General features: G+C 39.1%; 1 protein-coding gene across 5 annotated transcripts; it reads right to left on the bottom strand.

The window, feature by feature from the left end:
• Nucleotides 1–788: 788 nt before the first annotated feature.
• LOC128697570 (PXMP2/4 family protein 4) lies at nucleotides 789–20921 on the bottom strand. 5 transcript variants are annotated; one of them, XR_008408325.2, is made up of 4 exons: nucleotides 12205–16949; nucleotides 8587–8718; nucleotides 6614–6939; nucleotides 789–3026 (listed from the first exon to the last, which is right to left on the bottom strand). XR_008408325.2 is itself a non-coding variant. In XM_053789365.2 (4 exons), exons 1-4 carry the CDS (start codon nucleotides 12463–12465, stop codon nucleotides 3016–3018), a joined length of 591 nt encoding a protein of 196 aa, XP_053645340.1. In that variant the 5' UTR covers nucleotides 12466–15727; the 3' UTR covers nucleotides 789–3015. The 5 variants fall into 5 exon arrangements, 4 of the variants coding, with proteins under 4 accessions (XP_053645340.1, XP_053645338.1, XP_053645339.1 ...); XM_053789365.2 differs by having other exon boundaries at nucleotides 6753–6939; nucleotides 12205–15727; XM_053789363.2 differs by lacking the exon at nucleotides 789–3026 and adding an exon at nucleotides 20871–20921 and having other exon boundaries at nucleotides 5181–6939; nucleotides 12205–12685.
• Nucleotides 20922–21055: the final 134 nt, after the last annotated feature.

Raw genomic sequence — 21055 nt, 5'->3', positions numbered from 1 at the left:
TTAATTTTAAGCCAGCCCGTAATGCTATGCATAGTATAAGTGGCTTTGGCATGCTGCTCTTATCTGTATTTTTTTGTACCTCTGTATGTGTGCTCAAATTGGAAATAAAATAAAATAAATTGTAAATACGTAGAGAGTATTAACCATGGTGTCCTTACATGGGCTGCCACTGATATCTTCTGCCTTGTATCAGTGATTTTACTCTCCTGTACAGATAGGTGGGGAAAGTCTCTGAGGCAAGGCAGAAGACTGTCTTCCAACACTACATAGCTCCTGATGATGCAACTGAGTGCAAAAGATCTAGAACTAAAGATTTCCATCCCCATGTGGTTTGTTCTGCATTGTTAAGATCGCCTGCTTGCGATTGTATTTCAGTATACCATCAATAATATGATAAGAGCCAGTATAGATTTTAATCTGGAGGAAGAATATAGTGAAATAAAAATAATGTATATTTGCATCCTTTATGACTTAAGAAATCGTAATGACACGATTGCAAATAAACCATACCCCCGGCCGGGATTGAACCCGCGGTCATAGAGTCTCAAAACTCCAGCCCGTCGCGCTAGCCACTAGACCAGCTAGCCACAATAAGATTCATCCAACTAGGTATATTTCTACACCATAGGAAAGTTAGCACAGGCAGGTGCCTGTGCTAACTTTCCTATGGTGTAGAAATATACCTAGTTGGATGAATCTTATTGTGGCTAGCTGGTCTAGTGGCTAGCGCGACGGGCTGGAGTTTTGAGACTCTATGACCGCGGGTTCAATCCCGGCCGGGGGTATGGTTTGTTTGCATCCTTTATTTTTAAAATATTATGTTCAACTCTTAAATCATTTTTTTAAATGTACAGTCATCAAAATACATTTCCAACCGTGCATTAACATTGCATGAGATACAAGCATGATTCTCCAGCTTCCCACAAGTACAAGTGTGTTTGTTATAAATGGTACAAGACCAATTGTAGCGAACCTTGCAAGTTTACACAGATATATTTAAACCTTATACAGGTATACAAGAAATACTGTAATTAAGCTTTACAGGTACACACTGAGAAATACTTAATATCAAGATTATATAGAGATTATCTATTTTTCAGATAATGTGAAACTGCTATCTCACTATTAGTTGACATACACTTGTGACTTTACACTGAAAAATACCAAGATGTGACTGATTATGTGGTTTCTCCTCAATACATCTAGAAATCTGAAATACTATACAAGAACAGAGCACACAGTGCACAAGCAAGATCAAAAATGTGACCTGTTTCAAGAGTTTTTCTACTCTTGCAGCTTAACCTGAGACCAAGCTTAACTGATTAGCCCAGCTCTTGCTGCCATTACAACCTGGCTGATAAGGTACCTTCACTGGAATTTCTAAATGTTGAACATAATGTTTTTCTATGACATAATGAAAGACTGAAACGTGGAGATGATGTGAGACAGTGATGGAGTGAATGATGGTGAAAGTTTATCTTTTTCGGGCCACCCTGCCTTGGTGGAAATCGGCCAGTGTGCTAATAAAAAAAAAATAAAAAAAATATTTTATTACATATGAACTACATTTTGTTTGTTTTTTAACATCTGATTATAATTTCTCAGGGTATTCTACCTAGTAAAGATAGAGATAGTACCTGGCAGAACTGAAATCTATTAGAAATTTGATCTGTTAGAAATCTGTAAATTCACTTCCTACCTTATAGCTGTTATTCCTTTTGATCTCACTTCATAAACCATCACTCCATGGTCATATCTGTTATATGATTTTGTAAAATCCATGAATATTACACAACTGTATTTTTGTTCTCTGGCTCCTTGGTGATTTTATCATAGTGTTAAGTAACTGGGAGATATATAATAATTTTCCTAGTTTAACCCAATGATGGCTTGGGGTATAAGGCTTACTGTATATGTCCTCATAAAACTGGTAAATTCACTTCGAATGATTTTTAATGGCTTTCATGTGAGTGATGCTAATGCATAAGGCTTATAGTTTTCCATAGAATTAATCTAATGCTGTGGCTGTAGTTTCTAGGATCTTTAGCATCTAAACTGACTTGGCTCTCTCCATGACACAGAGTACAGGGAGCAGAAGCGGACTTGGTCATAAAACCAGCGCAGGCATCCATCACCTATCAGGTTGGCTCATTAACTGCTGAGGGCCAGAGGCATGTTTTCACGACTCAGCTAAGGCGTGTTCCATTTTTGTTTCAATCTTTGTGCAGCAACTATGACTTCAGTTTTTTGTGACATCTTTTTCATTTTTTTTTTCACCCAGCCCAGCAGCCCACTGAGCATTGCCCAAATGCCCGTATGGCCAGTCCGCCTCTGACAGGGTGTGCCTATACTAAAGGAAGTACTACTGTGGTAGAAGGTTACTCAGCAGTCAGAGCCATAAAAAATATATGCAACACACACACATAATAAAAACAAAGAATATAACAGTAAAATCAATAAACAAACACTCAACACACATAAATACTATCATACCTGGTTAAAATAATCTGCATTAATTAAATGCCCCATTAAAGCATTAGTAATGTCTGTAACCATTTCTTCTATAATGTCTGTATGTATTGCCTTTCAGTTAATTTTTTTTTTGCTCTTTCTCAGGGGTACATGTTTTGTACAGACTATAAACTTTTATATTCAACTCTTGCATGCAATGACTCTGAATTTGTGTGCTGAGGACACTTTTCTAGGAAATGTTTGATAGTTTCTAGTGTACAGTTTACTGTCTTCTTCAATGCCTTAATTTCAAGTTTTATAATATGTAAACCATTAAACAGCGGTCAAGTTCTTGAAAAATACATAAAATTGTCAACCCTGAGTAAATTTCTCAGTCTACACAGCATGAGTATTACTTACATGATACCGGCAGATCCATCCTCAGCCCTGACTCGTACCATCTCATGAAGGGGCGAGGATGAGAATACAGACAGGCCAGGGCAACTTAACATACAGTACAGGCAAGGCCAAGATAATTAAATGTAAAAACAAGGCCTGGGCAACTTAATGAGAAACTGAAACAAAAACAAAAAACTTGGTGTCATACTACTTTAATGAAAATAAAATTATTTGAAATTCTTAAAGATGAAATTCTTCAGGAGACAAGCTAACATATCAAGTTCTCATTGTATGAAAATTTGGTACTTTCTTTATAACCAGTAACAAAACTTAAACTATAGAGGGGGAGACTATATTTTCTTCAACTTTACACAGAGTTATCAAGGAACAATGATGAATGTGCTCAATTAAGACTACAAGAGAAAAAGATGCCAGAAATTTTCAATACAAGTACATATACCTAATAAAAAGGAATTCTCTGGCCATTATCACTTTTATTCTAATGTACTTTCAGTTATGCTTTTATATACAGGTACATCTACCTTGTTAATACAACACTCACTTTGCAGCACTTCGCTTATATGGCGCTTTTCAATTATACTTATGTTCGTTATTTTCAGCACTTGTCTTGCTCTTAAGATGGTTTTCAGCAAATTTAAAAAATATATATTAATTTTACTTTTGCATCGTTATTTTATGCCTAGTGGTATTATGCACTTAACAAGTGATAGTGTAAACATGTTTTTAGGCTTTTATATGTACGGGCAAGTGAAAAAGACTGTGATTCACTTTAAGGTGATATTCACTTTACAGCAGCAGCCTAGAACCTAATCTGCTGTATAAGTGAGGCATGCCTGTATTACATTAACTTCAAATAATGGCCTGCCATGCACTATGCAGGCATTAGCGCATGAAGAGTAATTATTTGTTTATTTACTTATTCAATGACTAGTTATTACCAAGTGAGAGAGTAATTGTGGTAGGGGACTTGAATGCTAAAGTAGGAGAAACTTTTAGAGAGGGTGTGGTAGGTAAGTTTGGGGTGCCAGGTGTAAATGATAATGGGAGCCCTTTGATTGAACTTTGTATAGAAAGGGGTTTAGTTATAGGTAATACATATTTTAAGAAAAAGAGGATAAATAAGTATACACGATATGATGTAGGGCGAAATGACAGTAGTTTGTTGGATTATGTATTGGTAGATAAAAGACTGTTGAGTAGACTTCAGGATGTACATGTTTATAGAGGGGCCACAGATATATCAGATCACTTTCTAGTTGTAGCTACACTGAGAGTAAAAGGTAGATGGGATACAAGGAGAATAGAAGCATCAGGGAAGAGAGAGGTGAAGGTTTATAAACTAAAAGAGGAGGCAGTTAGGGTAAGATATAAACAGCTATTGGAGGATAGATGGGCTAATGAGAGCATAGGCAATGGGGTCGAAGAGGTATGGGGTAGGTTTAAAAATGTAGTGTTAGAGTGTTCAGCAGAAGTTTGTGGTTACAGGAAAGTGGGTGCAGGAGGGAAGAGGAGCGATTGGTGGAATGATGATGTAAAGAGAGTAGTAAGGGAGAAAAAGTTAGCATATGAGAAGTTTTTACAAAGTAGAAGTGATGCAAGGAGGGAAGAGTATATGGAGAAAAAGAGAGAAGTTAAGAGAGTGGTGAAGCAATGTAAAAAGAGAGCAAATGAGAGAGTGGGTGAGATGTTATCAACAAATTTTGTTGAAAATAAGAAAAAGTTTTGGAGTGAGATTAACAAGTTAAGAAAGCCTAGAGAACAAATGGATTTGTCAGTTAAAAATAGGAGAGGAGAGTTATTAAATGGAGAGTTAGAGGTATTGGGAAGATGGAAGGAATATTTTGAGGAATTGTTAAATGTTGATGAAGATAGGGAAGCTGTGATTTCGTGTATAGGGCAAGGAGGAATAACATCTTGTAGGAGTGAGGAAGAGCCAGTTGTGAGTGTGGGGGAAGTTCGTGAGGCAGTAGGTAAAATGAAAGGGGGTAAGGCAGCCGGGATTGATGGGATAAAGATAGAAATGTTAAAAGCAGGTGGGGATATAGTTTTGGAGTGGTTGGTGCAATTATTTAATAAATGTATGGAAGAGGGTAAGGTACCTAGGGATTGGCAGAGAGCATGCATAGTTCCTTTGTATAAAGGCAAAGGGGATAAAAGAGATTGCAAAAATTATAGGGGGATAAGTCTGTTGAGTGTACCTGGTAAAGTGTATGGTAGAGTTATAATTGAAAGAATTAAGAGTAAGACGGAGAATAGGATAGCAGATGAACAAGGAGGCTTTAGGAAAGGTAAAACTTTGTCCTTAGTTATTTATTTACTTATTTATTTAGCATATCATTTTCAACTTACAATGGGTTTATTTGAATGTAACCCCATCATAAGTCAAGGACTACCCTTAACATGACTCTTCTCTTCCTGTACTATAATCCACATACATAGTACCCCATGTACTCTAGTGTATTTACCTGTACTATAATCCACATACATAGTACCCCATGTACTCTAGTGTATTTACCTGTACTATAATCCACATACATAGTACCCCATGTACTCTAGTGTATTTACCTAACACACAATAAATCTGTGGATTTATTTTTACAAGGTTAATTAGTTAAAGTATTCATCCATCAAAATTAAAATCCTTTCACTAAATAATGATTTTAAATTTAGGTTACTTTGCTACTATATTATAACTAAACTCAAAATGTAACTAAAACTACCCAGTATTGCTATTATTATTTATAATTCTTTGTTGTGTATAACTGGACCTCTTATAAGTTGTCGTGTGACAGGTACTGGCAACAAGCATAGTAGAAAGACACAGCAAATGTTATCAAATCATGACTTGACAAAGCTTTACATAGAGCAGAACACTGTCACAACAAAAGCTTGTCCACCAACATAGGTTTTGTCTTCTTAACTTACAGGTTAAAGGGATTTGATTTATATTTCCCTAATGCATTCTTTGCTATAGTGCTCTGGTTTTGTTTTCTGTATAGTGTTGTAAATATCAAACACTTATTACCCATAAAACTTTACAACTAATTCTATTACTGTAATTAAATGTAGTTGAAACTTTACCAGAAATATTGCACAGAAAATGGTCTCCAGTTTGACTTTTATTTGTAGTTTGGCAAACAACAATTACACTGTATACTATATTTTTACTGCTGTTATTATTATTATTATTACTGATGATAGTAATAATAAATAAAAACAACAATAATAATAATAATAATAATAATAAAATAATTATAACATACAGTTCAATAAAATTGTATTAAAAATGGCTAACATAACTATAATACTGTACCAGTACAGTACTATCATACTACTACTACTATTACCCCAGTACTATTATTATAGTAAATACTACTACTACAGTACTACTGCTAGGACAAAAGATCACCGATTATCCAGCATTCTCGGGGATGAAGGAACAAAGGATTTTCGACTACATTTATCAGATGATCACTTTTTGTTTAATAATCCTTTTTGTTACACATTCCTTTTTACCATTATCCGTGTAGGTGCCAGAGCAAACAAGACCACCGGATAACATTAAATGCCGAAAAATCATTTGCAGATAATCAATGATCTACTGTGCTGCAGTACCACTCATACAATTACTTTTGCTGTAACTGCTGCTGCTTCTAATACAGGTACTACTGTAATAATAATGATAATAACACAGTGAAATAATAAGAGACTGAGTGTGACACTGGCCATACCGAGGACTTACATCGCAGTGTGAATATCATCTTATGCTGGCATATCTTCATGACTGTGGACTTACTTCCACTGTCATAAAACCTCATTGGTGTTACCATTCCAATACTTATGAGGAGAGATGTCAGATACAGCATCGCAGGGAGCCTTACTTTGTGCATTATTGACTTTGGATTTCCTCTGCAAGAACTGTGGAAGAGAATTCTGGTCCAGACGGTGCATGTACGAGAGGAAGATGGTCCACATAAATGATGCTATGGAGACAACAACTACACGATTCTTCTCCGCAACATATGCAAAGTTGACAGTTTGTAACACTGGCCAGATGCAGACACCAGTCTGAAGGGAATGGGTAAAATAAGTATGTACAAAAGAATGAGAATCATTCTGAATATACAGTATTTATTATATTTTAGTATTTATACAGCACATTATTTATACTCTAGTAATATTCAAATATACAGAAAACATTCATAATTTGTGAGGGGGTTTTGCTCCTGAAAACTGCTCTACCAATGGATTCCGCAACTTATGGACTGAAAAACATGTAAAAAATAGGGTTGTGTTCATCGCACCTACTTTTCTAAGGCCTGGGGAAAGTAAGTTGTTGACTCAATTATAAGAGTTGATTTCTATCATAATATTATTGGTATAAAAAACAAGAGGTTGATGAATTAGACAAAAGTACAACACTTAGATACCTTTATTTTGAGATTTCATCAACCAGTGCCTTTTTCAATTCAACAGAACTTATTAACTGAGACAACATATTCTTTCCACAGAAAATAGGAAGCATGAGCATGTATGGCCCACACAACATCCAACAGTTGATGCGTTACACAAATTCTTGTTTGAAATAGAGTAAAGAGTAAAGAAATAGCTTTATCTTACCTTCCATTCCTTACTCCTTGTCTTTATTGGTACAGAAATGTGTAGATATAGTTGATGTAGCTCTTATCAACCAAAATGACTACCTGTGGCCTCTGTCTTCACTACATTAAACTACACAGTTTCTCTTAGTAACTTGTTCACACTTTATTTTTATCGCCAAGATATTCAACAATGCAGCTAGGCTAGGTAAACAAGGGTTATACTGTAAGTATAGTGTAATTATGTTAACACGAGCTGTAGCAACATACCAGCCATAACCACCACCACCGCCACCACCATAATCACCCACCTCTACTCTTGCTGAGAAATTGTAAGAGTTTCACACCTAATTCTCTTCTTGGCACCTCCATCACCATTTTTATTCCTTTTGGGTGCCATGATTAATTTCCAGAGATGAAGCAAAGTGATGATACAAAAGAAAATAGAAAAAAAAGAGACGACCACAGAGAGCCTATCACATGGTACCTGTCTAGAGAGACTGACAAATATGTAATTTATTAACCCCAGAAGTGATGGAAGGGGCACTCCATCACTTCTGGGGTACCACTGGAAATGAAAAAGTACATTTAAATCTCAGACTATTGAAAACAATACAAAAAAATACTTTAACTCTCTTCACTAGACAAGTGCCTTATGGAAACAAAAGCGAGAAACATAAATAGTGATGATAATGGTACTGTCTTCACTTATTTATCAATAAAAACTTATAAAGAAATTTTAAGTCATAATATATATCTCATTCTGCTACATACACAACACTCAGAATAATTTGAATATCAATGCATGGACATTATGCTACTGCAGAAAATGTCATATTTAATAATGTCCATTTTTTTAGTACATACTCTGTTCAGGTTCAGACCAAAATCCTAAATATTGCAAATGTTGTTTTATTATTGTACTGTACTGTATTAAAAATACAGGGGTAATAGACTAACAAAAGTTAGCCTATTACTCTTGTACTAAAGCATTATCTACAATGATTATCTTATTAATTCTTACATTTTAATTATTAACACTACTGTATGCTCAGTACTCATATATCACTAAGTACATCCTTTATGATACAATGGACGGGATGACAAAGAACTGTACCTTCCAAGTAGGTATGAGTTTCTCCCTCCACTCCTGCACACACTTAGCCCATGGCTGGCCCTCCAGTATGGTGATGCCCAGGAAGAACTGCGAAATACCCACTGGTGCAAACAGAATTTGCTCCAAGCCAGCCTGGAGGATGCAAATTCTTACCCATATATCTCATCAATTATTGAATTTAGAAACATTACAAATAAATACCTACACTCTGATCTCCTTACATGTCAAAAGTTATAGTACGGTACCTCACATAATCAAAATGTGACCTAATTATGGTCAACAATTTGCGAATACCATTAGCTTTGCTCACTATTTGGGGCAAGTCTCAGGATGAATTCTGTATAAATAAAACTGACCATTTAAAAATTCCTTAAAAGAAAAAATGGTTAATTTCTTCATATACGAACTGAAATATTTTTTTCTTTCTTTTTTCTTTTTTAACACATCGGTTATCTCCCACAGAGGTAGGGTGACCCAAAAAGAAAGAAAATCCCCAAAAAGAAAATACTTTCATCATCATTCAACACTTTCACCTCACTCATACATAATCACTGTCTTTGCAGAGGTGCTCAGATACGACATTTCAGAAATCCCTCCAAACTGCCAATATCCCAAACCCCTCCTTTAAAGTGCAGGAACTGTACTTCCCATTTCCAGGGCTCAAGTCTGGCTAACTGGTTGCCCTGAATCTCTTCACAAAATATTACCCTGCTCACACTCCAACAGCTCATCAGGTCCCAAAAACCATTCGTGTCCATTCACTCTTATCTAACATGCTCTGATATGCTCTGTTGCTATCCACCTCAGTACATCTTAAAATTAATCCCTGTTCATTCCAAACGCAAAAATACCTCCATTTTGACTTTTTTTTTACACACCAGCCATCTCCCACAGAGGTAAGATGACAAATTTTGTCTTATTCTCTTGTATCTCTACACACTCTTGTCCCTAATATTTATTAGTAATTTTATGGCATTCAATTTATGTCAACTACTGCATATACTCATCAAATTACTTCTTCTACAATAAAACATAAATATAATGACCCCTGTGTCCCACAGGAAAGTGTCCTTGGCCCTCTTCTCTTTCTCCTGTACATAAATGACCTACCAAATGCTTCGCAATTACTCAAACCCACACTATTTGCAGACGACACTACATACGTCTTCTCTCACCCGAGCCAAGTCATGCTAGCCAATACTGTAAATACCGAACTACAGAAAATATCTACCTGGATGAGGACTAACAAACTTACACTAAACATTGACAAAATCTACTTCATTCAGTTTGGTAACAGAGCTACAGATGTCCCTCTTAACATAATGATAAACGGATTCCCTATCACATAGCTAACAGAGGGAAAATTCTTAGGAATCCACCTTGATAATAGACTCAAATTTCATACACATATACAACAAATTTCTAAGAAAATTTCCAAGACCGTAGGCATATTATCGAAGATACGGTACTATGTTCCACAGTCAGCCCTCCTGGCCCTATATCACTCTAATTTACCCTTATCTCACCTATGGAATTTGTGCATGGGGCTCAACAACAATTAACCATCTCAGACCACTAATTACCCAACAAAAGGCTGCAGTCAGAATGATAACAAATTCCCACTACAGGCAGCACACTCCACCAATATTCAAAACACTAAACCTACTCACCATACAAAACATCCATACTTATTACTGCACCTATTACATACATAGAACACTTAACTCTGATATTAACCCTCCCCTCAAACATCTCCTTACCAACCTCAACAGAATACATGATCATAACACAAGGCACAGATCACTCTTTGATGTTCCTCGTGTCCATCTCACACTATGCAAAAACTCAATGCACATAAAAGGCCCTAAAATCTGGAATTCATTACCTGTAAATATAAAAGAAACTCCATCTGTTTATAAATTCAAGTCTCTTCTCAAAGATCACTTACTCACCCAAATACTGAATAACTGACCCTTATAAATTGTATATCTTAAATGTTTCTCATAATTATATCACATAAATGTGATATAACTTTGTTATTTTTTTAAATACACTACCTAACAGAATACTTTCTCATAATTATATCACATAAATGTTAAACCTAAGACCCAATCTAACTTTGTTATTTTTTAAATACACTACCTAACAGAATACTCCATTCTACTGAATGTACAGCAATGCAAGCAACCATATGACCTGTCTTTGTAATACTCATTTGTGCTTTATTGTTATCTGTTTACAATAATGTTTTATCACTGATTACATCATTGCTTAGTTAATCTTAAGTTAATTTTAAGGCTGCACGTAATGCTATGCATACAAGTGGCTTTGGCATACTGCTCTTACCTGTATTTTTTTGTACCACTGTATGTTCAAATTATTAAATAAATAAATAAATAAATAAATTCTGATACAATGGACATAATATTTAGCCAGACAAAGGCTTGATTTAACAAACTAAGTCATTATGCCAAGACTTTATTTTTAGCAGTAGTGTGTTTGGTAAGCTCTCTGTACAACAGACCAAGTCTTTTACATTAAAATTTTGTCTGTTCAAGAAGAATCAATTTTATAATTTTGATGTAACATACTCAATTCATTTCACACCCCATCCCCCTATTAGTCCATTATATAGTAAAACGATACAAAATATGATTCAAAATTACATGGAGCATTTATTCATATACATTTTTCTTTTTTGCTATTGCTAGGATAATTTGTTACTGTAAATATCAAGGTTGGCAGTTCTTTTGATCAACTTAAAAAAAAATTCTAGGTTCTGTCTGTTTTATGGTATTCACTGAAAATTCTTTCTTCAGCTATTATGACTCACCACTTCGTTTCATACCATCTTTCCATCAACAGACAGTGATGCAGCTCACCGGGCCGCAGGGGCGCTGACTCCTATAACCCTCTCCAGGTATACTCCAGGTATACACCTCAAACTTCTTTCTACAGCAACAGTCTAGCATAATTATATCACATTATCTATTAATGAGTAGTTGAGTGGGGAAGTCAGTCAATACTTAAACTTTGGCAAACAATGCCATGAAATCCAAAAAAAAAAATCTACTGAAGGTAGCGATGGGTATAAAAACAATTAGTGATGACAATATTGTCAGGAGCAATAAATTACTAAATGTAAAAATTACTAAATGTATAAAAGAAGAAAAACTTTCTAACGAAAGGATTTCTTCTTGTTTAGGTCACTTTCCTCAGTGGGAGACAGCCAGCGTGTTAATATTGCACTAAGAACTCAATATACGTACTGTATAAAAGATTATTCTGTATTACATGTCTGTGTACCCAATACACAAATAACCAGCACATAGAGGAGAGAAAAACTTATGATGACATTTTAGTCCGACTTGGACCATTTACAAGTCACACTGACTTGTCAGTGGTCGAAGTCAAACCGAAACGTCGTCATAAGCTTCTCTCTATGTGTGGATTATTTGTGTATTGTGCCAGTCATGGTACTGTGCCTTTTTGTTCTATATACTAAATATTTGGAGGAATTTTTATTTTATTATTTTTTTACCATTACTATGTTAGGTTCACTGCGATTATCCACAAGTCTCAATTATTGTATGACAAAGTAACTAGCAAAGACCTTACCTTGACGACTGCATGTTTAACAGTGTTCCCTCTGACGATTTTACTCGCTAGCCTCACCCAGACGTACACTGTTGGAGCTGTGACAAACGTCCCCAGAACGAGGTAACGCAGAGACTCTACTGGATCGTACTTATCACGGGTTTTGTCAAGGGACTGTTGTACCAAGTTAGACGTGGGCCACAACACAGAGTATGTTACCATCCCTCGCAAAACTGGGAACTGCTCTCCAGCTCTTTTAATTGCTTTCAATAGTTTTGCCATTATTGAATCAAAGCACTTTTTTTTACAGAAGTAGCATTGAAAAAATAAAAATATTTCTAATTTTGTGAAAGTCAGAAGTAAATCCTAAGAAAATGTAACACACTACTTGTATTACTGTATCAGTTTATAGTGTTCTGGGATGGAGTGTATTTTTTGATGTCCACAGATATCCACATAGTACATATGATGTCCATGGAACTGTTACCAGAGTCTCCTTCACCTGGGAAATATAAATTTCAAACAAGGGCAATGGAGCAAAAATCATGAGATCCACAAAGATCTGTACTGGATGTGATGAGGATCCCAATTTATTTAAATGACTTACCTGTTGTAATTATTATATTCATTAGGAAGAGCTAAACCTGTAGGGGGTCACACAGTGTCTGGGGGACTGGGAAATAATGAGGCTTAATTCAAGAGAAAAGTAGCTCCAAAATTCTTGGATCAAGAGCCCTTTCCTAGCATGCCGGGCTCCAAGAGTAGAAAGACTTGGAACTCATCAAAGATTCAGAAGATATAGCATCAAGTCATCGCCATGAAGAGTCATGACAGGTACAAAATTACAGATACTGGCAGATGATGATAAACTTTATTTCTGTAATGTATGGCTTATATTTAGTTCAAGAAAAGTGATAGTACTGACGTGCTTTATAGAAAGTCCCTGGTTATGCAGAGCATTTCCGCCACTGAAACATCTGCGCAATGAACATTAATAAATTTTATTTCAGCATGATACAATGTTCGTACAATGGTGAACGACATTTAGGTGTGCAAGGTGTGAGAGCAAAACAGAAATGCCTAGTCATGCTAGGCATGATAGTGGCCCTCTCTGTAATTAGTATTTCATAATATGTAAACCACACGATATCCTATAATATGTAAACCACGCATTGTAATCTTTATAGAGAATAAACTTGACTGATTGACTGATGAGAGAAAAAGAGCCTTTGAGATGACATGGATAAAGTACTTAAGTAAATGAAGTCAAATATGCATGATTTAATATTAGAGTAAATTGTTATTACACACATTACAAAGGCTATAATTTTTACAATTATCTTACATAGTAAAGTGGGTGTTAATTATTTGGTATAACCTAATATATATTCAAACAGAATATTGTAAATACAGCAGAGTGGGTATGTTATATTAGAAATACAGCAGAGTGGGTATGTTGGAAATACAGCAGAGTGGGTATGTTGGAAATACAGCAGAGTGGGTATGTTGGAAATACATCAGGGTGAATACTATAGACCTAGTCATGCCAGTACTGTGATTATAAATAATATCTGATAAAGAGAAAGATAATGGGCCGATTATAGATAGCAGATTATTGTGAGACAAACATGTAACCAGTACAGTTAACAACCACCAGTACATAGTTAACAACCACCAGTACATAGTTAACAACCACCAGTACATAGTTAACAACCACCAGTACATAGTTAACAACCACCAGTACATAGTTAACAACCACCAGTACATAGTTAACAACCACCAGTACATAGTTAACAACCACCAGTACTTAGTTAACAATGACCAGTACACAGTTAACAACCACCAGTACACAGTTAACAACCACCAGTACTTAGTTAACAATGACCAGTACACAGTTAACAACCACCATCACACAGTTAACAACCACCAGTACATAGTTAACCACCATCACACAGTTAACAACCACCATCACACAGTTAACAACCACCATCATGCAGTTAACCTCCAGTACACAGTTAACAACCACCAGTACACAGTTAACCACCAGTACACAGTTAACCACCAGTACACAGTTAACAACCACCAGTACACAGTTAACCACCAGTACACAGTTAACCTCCAGTACACAGTTAACAACCACCAGTACACAGTTAACCACCAGTACACAGTTAACAACCACCAGTACACAGTTAACAACCACCAGTACACAGTTAACCACCAGTACACAGTTAACCACCAGTACACAGTTAACAACCACCAGTACACAGTTAACAACCACCAGTACACAGTTAACCACCAGTACACAGTTAACCACCAGTACACAGTTAACCACCAGTACACAGTTAACCACCAGTACACAGTTAACCACCAATATACAGTTAACAACCACCATCATACAGTTAACCATCACACAGTTAATAACCGCCATCAGAAATAACAAGCACCACCACAGCTAACAAGCACCATAACAGCTAACAAGCACCAGCACAGCTAACAAGCACCAGCACAGCTAACAAGCACCAGCACAGCTAACAAGTGCCAGCACAGCTAACAAGCACCATAACAGCTAAGAAGCACCAGCACAGCTAACAAGCGCCAGCACAGCTAACAAGCACCATAACAGCTAACAAGCACCATAACAGCTAACAAGCACCATAACAGCTAACAAGCACCATAACAGCTAACAAGCACCAGCACAACTAACAAGCACTATAACAGCTAACAAGCACCATAACAGCTAACAAGCATCACTGTTAACAAGCACCACCACAGGTTTTTAAAAAGCACCATAACAGCTAACAAGCACCACCACAGGTAACAAGCTCCACCACAGCTAACAAGCACCACCACAGCTAACAAGCACCACCACAGCTAACAAACACCAGCACAGCTAACAAGCACCACCACAGCTAACAAGCACCACCACAGCTAACAAACACCAGCACAGCTAACAAGCACCACCACAGCTAACAAGCATCATTGTTAACAAGCATCACCCCAACAAGCATCACCACAAGCACCACCACTGTTAACAAGCACCACCATAGCTAACAAACACCAGCACAGCTAACAAGCACCAGCACAGCTAACAAACACTAGCACAGCTAACAAGCACCACCACAGCTAACAAGCACCACCACAGCTAACAAGCATCACCACAGCTAACAAACAGCAGCACAGCTAACAAGCACCACCACAGCTAACAAGCACCACCACAGCTAACAAGCATCATTGTTAACAAGCACCCCCACAAGCACCACCACAAGCACCACCACTGTTAACAAGCACCACCACAACAAGCACCACCACTGTTAACAAGCACCACCACAACAAGCATCACCACTGTTAAGCACCACAACAAGCACCACCACTGTTAACAAGCACCCCCACAAGCACCACCACTGTTAACAAGCACCACCACAACAAGCACCACCACTGTTAACAAGCATCACCACTGTTAACAAGCACCACCACTGTTAACAAGCACCACCACTGTTAACAAGCACCACCACTGTTAACAAGCACCACCACAACAAGCACCACCACTGTTAACAAGCACCACCACTGTTAACAAGCACCACCACAACAAGCACAACCACCGTTAACAAGCACCACCACTGTTAACAAGCACCACCACTGTTAACAAGCACCACCACTGTTAACAAGCATCACCACTGTTAAGAAGCACCACCACTGTTAACAAGCACCACCACTGTTAACAAGCACCACCACTGTTAACAAGAACCACCACAAGTACCACCACTGTTAACAAGCACCACCACTGTTAACAAGCATCACCACTGTTAACAAGCACCACTGTTAACAAGCACCACCGCTGTTAACAAGCACCACCACTGTTAACAAGCACCACCAGTTAACAAGCACCACCACTGTTAACAAGCATCACCACTGTTAACCAGCACCACCACTGTTAACAAACACCACCACTGTTAACAAACACCACAACTGTTAAGTACCACCACTAGCACCACCACTGTTAACAAGCATCACTGTTAACAAGCACCACCACTGTTAACAAGCACCGCCACTGTTAACAAGCACCACCACTGTTAAGCACCACCACAACAAGCACCACCACAGTTAACAAGCACTACCACTGTTAACAAGCATCACCACTGTTAACAAGCACCACCACTGTTAACAAGTATCACCACTGTTAACAAGCACCACCACTGTTAACAAGCACCAACACTGTTAACAAGCACCACTGTTAACAAGCACCACCACTGTTAACAAGCACCATCACTGTTAACAAGCACCACCACTGTTAACAAGCACCACCACTGTTAACAAGCACCACCACTGTTAACAAGCACCACCACTGTCAACAAGCATCAACATTGTTAACAAGCACCACCACTGTTAACAAGCACCACTGTTAACAAGCACCACCACTGTTAACAAGCACCACCAGCTAACAAGCACCACCACTGTTAACAAGCACCACCACAAGCACCACCACTGTTAACAAGCACCACCACAACAAGGACCACCACTGTTAACAAGCACCACCACTGTTAACAAGCACCACCACTGTTAACAAGTATCACCACTGTTAACAAGCACCACCACTGTTAACAAGCACCACCACTGTTAACAAGCATCACCACTGTTAACAAGCACCACCACTGTTAACAAGCACTGCCACTGTTAACAAGCATCACCACTGTTAACAAGCACCACCACTGTTAACAAGCATCACCACTGTTAACAAGCACCACCACAGTTAACAAGCATCACCACTGTTAACAAGCATCACCACTGTTAACAAGCACCACCACTGTTAACAAGCACCACCACAGTTAACAAGCATCACCACTGTTAACAAGCACCACCACTGTTAACAATCACCACCACTGTTAACAAGCATCACCACTGTTAACAAGCACCACACTGTTAACAAGCACCACTGTTAACAACCATCACCACTGTTAACAAGCACCACCACTGTTAACAAGCACCACCACTGTTAACAAGCATCACCACTGTTAACAAGCACCACCACTGTTAACAAGCACCACCACAACAAGGACCACCACTGTTAACAAGCACCACCACTGTTAACAAGCACCACCACTGTTAACAAGCACCACCACTGTTAACAAGCACCACCACTGTTAACAAGCATCACCACTGTTAACAAGCACCACTGTTAACAAGCACCACCACTGTTAACAAGCACCACCACAGTTAACAAGCATCACCACTGTTAACAAGCATCACCACTGTTAACAAGCACCACCACTGTTAACAAGCACCACCACAGCTAACAAGCATCACCACTGTTAACAAGCACCACCACTGTTAACAAGCACCACCACTGTTAACAAGCATCACCACTGTTAACAAGCACCACACTGTTAACAAGCACCACTGTTAACAACCATCACCACTGTTAACAAGCACCACCACTGTTAACAAGCACCACCACTGCTAACAAGCATCACCACTGTTAACATGCACCACCACTGTTAACAAGCACCACCACTGTTAACAAGCACCACCACTGTTAACAAGCACCACTGTTAACAAGCATCACCACTGTTAACAAGCACCACCACTGTTAACAAGCACCAACACTGTTAACAAGCACCACTGTTAAGCACCACCACTGTTAACAAGCACCACAACTGTTAACAAGCATCACCACTGTTAACAAGCACCACCACTGTTAACAAGCACCACTGTTAACAAGCACCACCACTGTTAACAAGCACCACCACAAGCACTGCCACAACAAGCACCACAAGCACCACCACTGTTAACAAGCACCACCACTGTTAACAAGCACCACCACTGTTAACAAGCACCCCCACTGTTAACAAGCACCACCACTGTTAACAAGCATCACCACTGTTAACAAGCACCACCACTGTTAACAAGCACCACACTGTTAACAAGCACCACCACTGTTAACAAGCATCACCACTGTTAACAAGCACCATCACCACTGTTAACAAGCACCACCAGTTAACAAGCATCACCACTGTTAACAAGCACCACCACTGTTAACAAGCACCATCACTGTTATCAAGCACCACCACAAGCACCATCACTGTTAACAAGTACCACCACAATAAGCACCACCATTAACAAGCACCACCACAAGCACCATCACTGTTAACAAGCACAACCACAACAAGCATCACCACTGTTAACAAGCATCACCACTGTTAACAAGCACCACCACTGTTAACAAGCATCACCACTGTTAACAAGCATCACCACTGTTAACAAGCACCACCACTGTTAACAAGCACCACCACTGTTAACAAGCACCATCACTGTTAACAAGCACCACCACTGTTAACAAGCACCACCACAACAAGCACCACCACTGTTAACAAGCACCATCACTGTTAACAAGCACCACCACAACAAGCACCACTACTGTTAACAAGCACCACCACTGTTAACAAGCACCACCACTGTTAACAAGCACCATCACTGTTAACAAGCACCACCACTGTTAACAAGCACCACCACAACAAGCACCACCACTGTTAACAAGCACCATCACTGTTAACAAGCACCACCACAACAAGCACCACCACTGTTAACAAGCCCCATCACTGTTAACAAGCACCACCACTGTTAACAAGCACCACCACTGTTAACAAGCACCATCACTGTTAAGCACCACCACAAGCACCACCACTGTTAACAAGCACCACCACTGTTAACAAGCACCACCACTGTTAACAAGCATCACCACTGTTAACAAGCACCACCACTGTTAACAAGCACCACCACTGTTAACAAGCACCACCACAACAAGCACTACCACTGTTAACAAGCACCACCACTGTTAACAAGCACCACCACTGTTAACAAGCACCAGAACAAGCACCATCACTGTTAACAAGCACCACCACAACAAGCACCACCATTGTTAACAAGCACCATCACTGTTAACAAGCACCACCACAACAAGCACCACCACAACAAGCACCACCACTGTTAACAAGCACCACCACTGTTAACAAGCACCACAACAAGCATCACCACTGTTAACAAGCACCACCACAACAAGCACCACCACTGTTAACAAGCACCACCACTGTTAACAAGCACCACAACAAGCACCACCACTGTTAACAAGCACCACCACTGTTAACAAGCACCACAACAAGCACCACCACTGTTAACAAGCACCACCACAACAAGCACCACCACTGTTAACAAGCACCACAACAAGCACCACCACTGTTAACAAGCACCACAACAAGCACCACCACTGTTAACAAGCACCACAACAAGCATCACCACTGTTAACAAGCACCACCACAAGCACCACCACTGTTAACAAGCACCACCACTGTTAACAAGCACCACAACAAGCACCACCACTGTTAACAAGCACCACCACTGTTAACAAGCACCACAACAAGCACCACCACTGTTAACAAGCACCACCACAACAAGCACCACCACTGTTATCAAGCACCACAACAAGCACCACCACTGTTAACAAGCACCACAACAAGCATCACCACTGTTAACAAGCACCACCACAACAAGCACCACCACTGTTAACAAGCACCACCACTGTTAACAAGCACCACAACAAGCATCACCACTGTTAACAAGCACCACCACAACAAGCACCACCACTGTTAACAAGCACCACCACTGTTAACAAGCACCACCACAACAAGCACCACCACTGTTAACAAGCACCACCACAACAAGCACCACCACTGTTAACAAGCACCACCACTGTTAACAAGCACCACCACAAGCACCACCACTGTTAACAAGCACCACCACTGTTAACAAGCACCACAACAAGCATCACCACTGTTAACAAGCACCACCACTGTTAACAAGCACCACAACAAGCATCACCACTGTTAACAAGCACCACCACAACAAGCACCACCAGTGTTAACAAGCACCACCAGTGTTAACAAGCACCACCACTGTTAACAAGCACCACCAGTGTTAACAAGCATCACCACTGTTAACAAGCACCACCACAACAAGCACCACCACTGTTAACAAGCATCACCACTGTTAACAAGCACCACCACAACAAGCACCACCAGTGTTAACAAGCACCACCAGTGTTAACAAGCACCACCACTGTTAACAAGCACCACCAGTGTTAACAAGCATCACCACTGTTAACAAGCACCACCACAACAAGCACCACCACTGTTAACAAGCACCACAACAAGCATCACCACTGTTAACAAGCACCACCACAACAAGCACCACCAGTGTTAACAAGCACCACAACAAGCATCACCACTGTTAACAAGCACCACCACAACAAGCACCATCACTGTTAACAAGCACCACCTCTGTTAACAAGCACCACAACAAGCACCACCACTGTTAACAAGCACCACCACAACAAGCACCACCACTGTTAACAAGCACCACAACAAGCATCACCACTGTTAACAAGCACCACCACAACAAGCACCATCACTGTTAACAAGCACCACCTCTGTTAACAAGCACCACAACAAGCACCACCACTGTTAACAAGCACCACCACAACAAGCACCACCAGTGTTAACAAGCACCACCACAACAAGCACCACCAGTGTTAACAAGCACCACCACTGTTAACAAGCACCACAACAAGCATCACCACTGTTAACAAGCACCACCACAACAAGCACCACCAGTGTTAACAAGCACCACCACAATAACACTTGTAAATAGGTCAAGGACAGGAGCCACGTATTCAAAACACTCCAAATTATTTTCCTCAGCACCTCCAGGTTTAGCGCTTCAAAGTCTAACCAAAGATACTAATTATTTTTTCTTCTTTTCGATGATCATTGATAATTTTTTTAACGAAATTCAAAAAGAAAAAATTCCTACATTATAGAAATGA

The sequence above is a fragment of the Cherax quadricarinatus genome, chromosome 44 (genome assembly GCF_038502225.1).
Source record: "Cherax quadricarinatus isolate ZL_2023a chromosome 44, ASM3850222v1, whole genome shotgun sequence".
In the NCBI taxonomy this organism is placed as follows: Eukaryota; Metazoa; Arthropoda; class Malacostraca; order Decapoda; family Parastacidae; genus Cherax; species Cherax quadricarinatus.
Note: the sequence above shows the minus strand (reverse complement) of the source record. Positions and strands in the feature narration are given on the sequence as shown.